Source organism: Lycium barbarum, chromosome 4 (assembly GCF_019175385.1).
Source record: "Lycium barbarum isolate Lr01 chromosome 4, ASM1917538v2, whole genome shotgun sequence".
NCBI classification, from domain to species: domain Eukaryota; kingdom Viridiplantae; phylum Streptophyta; class Magnoliopsida; order Solanales; family Solanaceae; genus Lycium; species Lycium barbarum.
In genome coordinates, this window is record NC_083340.1 from 11,793,944 (window position 1) to 11,803,306 (window position 9,363).

Sequence of the window (9,363 nt, forward strand, 5' to 3'; positions counted from 1 at the left end):
TATTCATTGCGTGTGCAATTTGTAAAGCTTGTGATACAAGCAATTCATGTTGTGTTCGTCCACTCATGACACTTATATATAATAAAAATAAAGAAAAATATAGAATAGAAAAATAGACATATATCTTTAGTAATGTAACCAAGTAATATGGGACCAGGGGAGTACTCCATTTATTAATTCTTAAAGAATGTGAAAAGCCGAGTATAGTAATGTGGCCAAGTAATATGGGACGAAGAGAATACTTCATTTATTAATTAATTCTTAAAGAATGTAAAAAGTAAAGTATAGTAATGTGGCCAAGTAATATGAGACGAAGTTAGTACTTCATTTATTAATTCTTAAAGAACGTGAAAAGTCAAGTAATTTGCCCAATTAAAGAAGAGAATAAATATTGAGCGCTATAATATATGTCTACGTGAGATTTATTAATTCTTAAAGAACCTGAAAAGTCAAAAGTGAACAAGTAAAAGTGTACGGAGGAAATAAATAAGTGCATACATGCATACATGAGAAGAGAATAAATAAGTATTATGACATATGTCCACGTGAGATAAAAAAGTAGTTGGTTAAAGAGTACAAAGCCAAGTAATATGGGACGGAGAGAGTACTTTATTTATTAATTCTTAAAGAACGTGAAAAGTCAAATATAGTAATGTGGCAAAGTAATATGGGACGGAGGGAGCATTTATTAATTCTTAAAGAACGTGAAAAGTCAAAAGTGAATAAGTAAAACTGTACGGAGGAAATAAATATGTATCGGAGAATTAAAATTGAAGTGCATACATGTATATATGAAAAGAGAATAAATATTCAGCAAGAACATGAAAAGTCAAAAGTAAACAAGTAAAAGTGCACGGAGGAAATAAATATGTGTCGGAGAATTAAAATTGAAGTGCATATGTGTATACATGAGAAGAGAATAAATATTCAGTACTATGACACATATCCCCGTGGGATTTATTAATTCTTAAAGAACGTGAAAAGTCAAAAGTGAACAAGTAAAAGTGCACGGAGAAAATAAATTTATGTAGGAAAATTAAAATTGAACTGCATACGTCTATATATGAGAAGAGAATAAATATTCAGTAAGAATGTGAAAAGTCAAAAGTGAACAAGTAAAAGTACATGGAGAAAATAAATGTGTCGGAGAATTAAAATTAAAGTGCATATAGAATGGAAAAATAGACATACATTTTTAGTAATGTAGATAACTAATATGGGACGAAGGGAGTACTCCACTTATTAATTCTTAAAGAATCTGAAAAGTTGAGTATAGTAATGTTGCCAATTAATATGGGGCGAAGGGAGTGTTTTATCTATTAATTAATTCTTAAAGAACAAGTATAGTAATGTGGCTAAGTAATATAGGACAAAAGAAATACTTCATTTATTATTTTTTTTAAAATGTGAAAAGTCAAGTAATTTGCCCAAGTGAAGAAGAGAATAAATATTCAATACTATAACTTATGTCTACGTGGGATTTATTAATAATTCTTAAAGAACGTGAAAAGTCAAAAGTGAACAAGTAAAAGTGCAAGGAAGAAATAAATAAGTGCATACGTGTATATATGAGAAGAGAATAAATATTAAGTACTATCACATATGTCCACGTGAAATAAAAAAATAGTTGATCAAAGAGTACAAGTTATATAGCTTTTAGTATAAGCATTCATTAAGTGTATAATTTCTAAAGCTGTTGGTACAAATATGTGAAGCTGTGTTAGTCCCCCTTCCATACTTATATACAATAGAAAAGAAAAATACTAATAACAATACCATCCTTTTTTTTTTCAGCCAAAAAAGAAAAAAAAAAAACAGTGATTTTTTTTTTCTTGTATAGGAGTGATAAAAGGTGAATCTTGAAACACATATCCCCTCAGAAGCCATTTGAAGACGATAGAATGAGAAAGGGGTGATAAGGACAATATGCGAGTCACGGCCCCACGGGAAAGTGAGCTCTTGAAAGGGAAATGTAGAGCTGATGAATGATCAACAATTTTAATCAAAGCCTATCTGATTTGCACAATCTTACAAGACGTGGAAACTTCATCTTCGGGTATTTCAATGTGGTATAATATCTAAATGTGTGTGTGGATTTTAAATTCTTATATATCCATTTTTGGGGTTAAAAAATTATCTCTCCTGTAAAGTAGAAAAGACCCAAAAAAAAAAAAAAAAAAGGAAATAAGAACCAATATATTAGGGTCATTTCAGTGATTTTGAATTTTTTTTACGCCCAAGAATTATGATCGGATGAATAAGATCTCTCTATCGGTTTCAGGTTCGAGTGTTGGGTGTTAAAAAAAATTTAATAGAGAATGTTTCTACCTTCAATAGACTTTACTCGTTGTGAATCCGAATTAATTAGAATCTTAATACATATATTAAAAACCAGATAAGAAATCAACTAAAAATTTCAACCTTCTTTGCTTAAATTTGGGTATGGATCATTCTGCATGTAGGAGGATTAAACTTACTTTTCAGCATTCAGAGTTTGCGAAGGCATCAACTTCAATAGTGGTACATGTTCGATTTGGTCTATTGTTAAAACGGCTGTGTGTCAAGAAGATTAATATATAGCCATAACAATAACAAAGAATACACACACATATATATATATATAATGCAAAAATACTTTTACTCCGGGTTTTGAATATATAGGAAACTATTTAATTTCCATATACTTATAATAGTTTCTCTCCGTATATAGACTATAAAAATGGAATTAGTAACTTAAAAGAATATTTTATTACAACATATTACAATATTACTGATATTATAAAAGATATTTAAAATTGTGGTACGCAAAAGTTAATCATATACGTATGTGTTTCAGAGCAAAATTTTCGGGTTTGGTCTACTTTGATTTTCATTAAGTTGCTCTTTGTGCTGCATTTGTTCGCTATGGCTTGAGATAAAGAATGGGACTTAATTCGCAGCATTTGGAACTTGCTAATTTATTTAGTTTTTATTCTCCTGTTTCAAAATTAATTTTTGGCCTTCTTCTAAGGTTTTCTAAGTAGTGGTTTATCCTGATGTATTTTCGTTTTCTAACCAATGCTTCTTTATTTTGAAGCTTGGTTGAGGGCAAAATTTATGATGTCTGGATGTTTCAGATAATGTAAGCGCTTTTATTTTATTCTGGTGTGTTTTCTATAAACTAAGTAGCAAGTTGCAGTGTCAATGTTTTTCTTCTCAGTTCTACATAGACCTTTTGCAACAGTGGTGTATCATTTTCTTGTTTCTGCTAAATACATATCTGATCCATAAAAGTAGTTGAAGATCAGCATGTGTTTAGTCAAAACACTAATTATCTGATTCATCTTCTGAACAAAATCATATGTGCTAGGGATAAAGTGAAAAAATGGGTTATTCATTCATTATTGATTGAAGATATGCTGTAGAATTTCTCACTGTGTTGGTTGTTTCCGTTTTCTAATATCTTTTATTTTCTTCTTCCAAGTATTTATACAAATGAACACTCACTCCAGATTATGATTCGCCCGCGGTGTTTGATGATATGCTCGACACAACTGAAATTTGTTTCACGTGCTTAAATTGTCATTTTCATGTAAATTAGCTGCATATGTAAGTGCTTTAAAGTGGTATAGTAGGGTGACTAATTATTCCAACTGTACGGCAATAGATAAATTACGTGATGACTCCTCTAGCTAACCTCTTCTTCAGCTTTAATTCATAGAAGTGAATGTTTTTACTTAAAATTCCAATGAACCCTTTTCCTTTCTCATTGTGTCCGTGAAGCTGAGAATTAAAAATGAAGTGATACTAATTTAATGGTTTCGAGGGTATTTTATAATCCTCCAGTGGCAAGCTGCAAGATGACAAGATCCAAGTCTGCTCAGTCATATTGAAGGGAAGTGTGCAGAAGTGCCTGATGGTAACAATTAAAGGAGCTAGCAGTGGGCAACAATTACCGTTATTACTGTAGCAGTGGGATCCTTTGGCATGAATATTTCTTTTCCAGCAGGTCCAATAATCTTAACTTCAGCTTCAGGCTTCAAGTTGTCTGAAATATTAACATTTGAAAGCAGGTACGTGGCTGTAAGCCTATATATCACGTGTTTATTAATAAATGCGCAGTTAAACTCTGATCTATATATGCTTGAAATTCGAGCCAAGTATGTTTTACCGTTTCGAGAAAAGATCAAATAAAATATACTAATGTTGCTAACATTGTTTAAGGTTTAGGGAGTCCTTGATTCTTACATAAAAAGTTTGGGCAGGCTCCTTTAACTATTTCCCCTTTTGTCATTGGTGCAGACAAGCCTTTTGGCAGATTGTGAACTACCTGTCTCACCGCGAATCACTTGTTCCACAAGGTGACTTATTTTGGTGTACATTTTGTTTGCTCTTTCCATCATTGCATGTTAAGAAAATTTACTTGCTGATTAGGTTTGGACAAACAAGTACCTGAAAGCACTCTTTGTAGCATAGTTAATAAACAAAATGCAACAAATTAAGTTAAGTTGACTTCACTTTTATTTCTAAGTTATGTTATGAAAAGGAAAAAAACTTTTGCTGCTGGACTATCACTGTCTAGATGAACATCAAATCACTGTTTTAGGGAGGTCTAAGACAAAAATCTTCTTCTTTGTATAGGTTATGGTTTAGTTAGTATCTGCTGGCTTGATTGTGGCGCTGCTATGTTGATGTTGACTAAGTTAAAAGGTCTTTTGTCCTTATGCATGTTGAAAGCCCGAAATGCCTTCTTTTCTCCTCAGGGAATTAGAGATGTAAAATGGTTGCACGAACTTAAGAGAAGTGCAAAAAGGTTCCTTGAATGAGAGTTATAGAAACTATACTAATAAAAAGGAGAACTCTTTTCTTACATAATTAATGCTTAAATTTATGGCTCACTGGACGTCTCTTTAACTAAAATGACCTGACTATTTTAATGTTCATCTGCAGTACTTGTTTCTATTGACTGACACTACTGAAGTTCTACTGTTTTGTTTTGAGAGCAATTAGACTCATCCTCCAGAGGCTGCTTGGAAAACTCAGGTGTAAGGCTTTCAATTACTCTGTTTAGTGATTTTTATAGAATTTTCATGATAAATTTATTGTACATTTTCTTAAAATGCATACCATTTATGTTGATGGGAGCAAAGTGGCTAGAACATCTTCGAATGAAGCAGCCCACTGGTTTGAATATTCTTTTCTTTTTTTTGTTTGTTTTTGTTGAAGCCAAGCATTCACTTAGTTTTTCATAGATAAGCTTTAATGGGAAGAAATAAAAAAGATGCACTTACCGTTGGCAATATGGTTCCCTTGTTTTTATAATTTAACATGTGTATATACAATTTCTCACTATTTGCAGTTTGATGGTTCGTTTATCTGCTTTATGCTATCCAGACCTTCTGTTGTATCTCTGGTTATGTCAAATTCTGATCAAGCAACACCGAGTCCCATTGTATCACATGACAACCATCCGAATGGCACTTCTTGAGCATCGAAATATGAAATACGGGATGAACACCCAAAACTGGTCATGATGAGAATAGTCTTAGCTTGTAAGATGCTTATCCTATCTTTATTCCTTGGATATGGTTGTGATTGTTAACATTTTGATCTTCTACTAGAAATAACTCAAATGATGAGAAGTCATTGATTATTTGAACATCACAGTATCTGCAGGAGTTTGAATATGCCTGGAATTTCTGGTGTAACCTGAAAGTCTTCATTCAACCTAGAAAGCTATATCCCATTCGTAGAGTAGCGTCAGGTCAGGGAAATAGAAGAACCACTACTTGATCCTTCCAAAGTTAAGAGTATATGCGAGTATGGTTGTGATATTGGTAGTGAACATAATTCATCTTTGGTTCTATTGCAGATTTTCAATTTAAAATTTAGGGCTTATTACTTTTCAAAGTGGAAACAGCCCCTTGCAGAAATGCAGGGTAAGGCTGTGTACAATAGATCCTTGTGGTCCGTCCCTTCTCCAGACCCCACACACAGCGGGAGCTTAGTGCACCGGACCTTTAGTGTTTGGTATGAAACTGAAATTCCAAATTTTCAGAGAACTCAATTACGGCATATCAGACACTGGAAAGTACACGGAGTAACGAAACAAGTGATACCACTCACTTTATGGTTCAGGGGTAGAACTATGAAACCCCAGAAATTATTCTTCAATGCTTAATGAAGAGCATGTAAATTTGAGATGTCCATTTGGAGTAGGAAGAGTCACCAAGGACAGAACGAGTGACATCTTTTCCCTTTATATCCATCATTTTCAGCTTTTTATTTTTTATTGGAACTTGGTGAAGGACCTATTCTGAGCTGATTATTAGAATTTTTCAAAAAAGAAATAACGCTAATAATTTCTATTTAGCGTTTTATGGGTCATTTCATCAATTGTGTTATGTTTATTTTTTCTTTATGTTTTGGGATAGATGGATACTACCACGTTATGCCTTTTATTGATCACAACTTTATGACCATCTAGGCTTTATTTACAGAAGAAATGATCTATGGCACTTACAGGTCATGCTTAACAGTTGAATGAAATCCTTTCAGGTAATTGCTATGTTGGATAGGATAAAGGACGAGAGTGAAAGAGAGTCAGGATCTGGAGCTAATGTGATGATGATGACTGGGGGACATAGATGAGCTTTTTGATGAGGATATTGTTTACACGGAGTAATTCTATGGAGTATCTAACCAACAGTGACTTGGATTACAATAAAATACATTTTACTGATGGTAAATCTCTCAGTCACTGAAATTCCATGGCCTTTAAGCTACTTCAATTTTGCCTCTGTATTCTTATTGAGTAATATCAGTTTAGCAGTAATAGATTTTTTTTTTTAATCAAGTAAAGTTCTTCTATAACTAGATTTTAAGCTATTATCAAGTGTATCATACCAATATAGCAGCTCATATTGCACCTTCTTCCTACTTTTTTATACGGATAAAATCAGAAAAGTTGTTCTTTTGAGAGTTTTCACTCACTATTACTTGATGTGGCACAAAGAAAATACTTCCATCATTTAGCATATCTCTCGATAATAATGACTGTCTATCTTCTGAATAGTGGAGATCCGGAAGGAGATACCTTGCTGGCTTTGAAAAATTCGAAATTTCTTGTCAAATAAAAAGGTTTCTTAAGCTTAAGCTCAAAGATTCTTTCAAGAATAAAGAATCCTGGCATCCACTTGCTATCAACAATACTAGAATTCGAAAAGTTTTTGATGTTATACATTGATGATATGGTGCAGTTTTTTGTAGGTTTTGAAGACAAAGTAGTCTAATATTGGGTGAAAACAAAGTAGTCTAATATTGGGGAAATCGAAACACGTTGTAGGTATGTGAATCATCAGAGGTGAAAATATGTTGTTCGCACTAATATTTAGGTAAATCTTATCTCTCGCTGATGATAAGCTCTCTCATCGAGTATGAAGAGCTTCAAGTATCATGACAATTATATATCACCTAATTATGGTTAAGTGATAGTTTTAACTATAATTAATTGATACGTAAGTATTACTTAATTATATGTCACTGTTGTTGGTGGGAGGTGGCAGGTATCGCGTGGAGTTAGTTGAGATGTGTGCAGCTGGCCCGAACACCACGTTTATAGAAAGAAAAAATTATAGTTAAGTCATAATTCTTATTTAAAAACGCATGATCTGCACCTATTTCTCTACACTAATAATAATCTTGCTTGAATCCGTAGCCATCAAGTTACATTTATTGTTTCACCCCACTGCCACAAAACTCATATATTTTTTTGTGTGTCAAACAATCAAGCACATCAAATTATTGGCTGAACCAAAATTTTTACTAAGAAATTTAAAATATAAAGAAGTAAATATATGAAGAAATTAAAAAATTATACACACACGTGTGTATCTTTGCAAGCTGGAAGTGTGATGCCACCTATGGTATTTGAGTACTTGTTTTCAAGAATTCAAAAGGTACGGATATTGCATTAGTATTGAGTGATTATTAAGCATAGAAGACATTTGGTATATGTTGACATTGTGGATTTAAAACTAAACAGGTTTGTTTTGATATAATATTGAGAGAAAACTTCCATCTTATCTGGATGACTCAAATAAATTACCGATGTACTTTTCATATGGAAGAGATTTTAAATGTTATTGATCTGCTTCCTTGTCACAGTGTTGGGTATAAGTATTGTAAAGGGGTATACGTGGAACGGACAAGTCCATTTTCTAGCTGTTTGTTTCTTTGGTTTTTCTTCCTTTATTTTGTGGCTATATATATATATATATAAAGATGTGATTTAGATTACTTCTTGCCATCAACTTCGGTGTATAATTTTTTCTTGATTGGAATGAAAAGGTGATCATACTTTCACTTATTTTTTAATTTCAGGTTTGGTGATTCATTTATTTTGGTATTTCACATGTTATTTGTGCAGGTTTTGATAGGTGTAATTGAAGTCATATCCAGAAAGAATAAAAAAGCTATTGGTGCAACATTAGTTGATGCTGCCTAAAAGATTTGCAGAAGCATGAAACATTCAGTTTTCCTTAGCTAATCAATAAATTATATACTAACTCTGTAAATAGTTGATGTCAGTTGTGTTTAAATCTATGGAAGTGGCTACTCCCTTATTAAGTGATTTTTTTTTTTTTTTGTATGAATCTGTGTTCTATTATAAAATTCTAATCGTAGCGGATTGATTTGTAATGCACTAACTTTCGATGAACGCTATATTGTTTAATTTATTCTACTTTAAGACCAACAATATCAGGCATACGCCCGTGGTGTATATATATGTTGATGATTATGGGACCAATAAAAGTGACATGTGTAATTTGAGTCAAATTTAGGTAGCTGGCCTAGTCATCGACTTTCTTTTGATAAGTATAGCTTAGACTAGATAGACCTTTGCGATATGTCTTTTCAAGCTTTGAGTAAATGGATCTGCTCTTCAATTAAACCCCTCCATTGATAAGGACATACTTGTCCTATTTTCTTTGACAACTAAGTTTAAAGATTATTTTTTGTTCCACTTCCATGTAATTTAAACCTCTCCATAGATAATCTATGATGAAAACTGGTTTACGTTTTCCTGTAAATTCTTAAAGGATATATGATTAGGTTTTAGGAGTTATTTTCATTTTTGTAATTACTACGTCCCGTAATCCATCAAATACCAAATGGAACAAAAGAGTATTCCTTAATTCCACACATTCTTTGGATTTTCCTTTTCTCTAACAATTATATGACATTACAACAATAATTATAAATATGCATCAGTCTTAAACAAATAATCGGCTATATGAATCCTTATTATTTCATTTAAGTTTCACTTATGTCATCACATAACTAATTAAAGCATATTCAAGTAGTATGTATGTATGTGTGTGT

General features: G+C 32.3%; 1 protein-coding gene across 17 annotated transcripts; it reads left to right on the forward strand.

Annotated features, from left to right (window-relative positions):
- The first annotated feature begins 1,869 nt into the window (after positions 1–1,869).
- On the forward strand, positions 1,870–8,754 carry LOC132635203 (uncharacterized). Of its 17 annotated transcripts, none has more exons than XM_060351491.1 (6): positions 1,870–2,069; positions 3,077–3,121; positions 3,826–4,052; positions 4,282–4,340; positions 4,621–4,792; positions 4,930–6,518. In XM_060351491.1, the coding sequence occupies exons 3-6, from the start codon at positions 3,967–3,969 to the stop codon at positions 4,943–4,945; spliced, it is 333 nt and encodes a 110-aa protein (XP_060207474.1). In that variant the 5' UTR covers positions 1,870–2,069; positions 3,077–3,121; positions 3,826–3,966; the 3' UTR covers positions 4,946–6,518. The 17 variants fall into 17 exon arrangements, 4 of the variants coding, with proteins under 4 accessions (XP_060207474.1, XP_060207475.1, XP_060207473.1 ...); XM_060351492.1 differs by having other exon boundaries at positions 1,870–2,056; XR_009580457.1 differs by lacking the exon at positions 1,870–2,069 and adding an exon at positions 6,538–6,958 and having other exon boundaries at positions 2,708–3,121; positions 4,930–5,024.
- The last annotated feature ends 609 nt before the right edge of the window (positions 8,755–9,363 follow it).

Excerpts from the sequence above, each read along its gene's own strand:
- LOC132635203 (XM_060351491.1), top strand. The coding sequence starts at position 3,967 with ATGAATATTTCTTTTCCAGCAGGTCCAATAATCTTAACTTCAGCTTCA. Across the intron at positions 4,053-4,281 it reads ATATTAACATTTGAAAGCAG|ACAAGCCTTTTGGCAGATTG; the intron begins GTACGTGGCTGT and ends TCATTGGTGCAG. Across the intron at positions 4,341-4,620 it reads CGAATCACTTGTTCCACAAG|GTTATGGTTTAGTTAGTATC; the intron begins GTGACTTATTTT and ends TTCTTTGTATAG.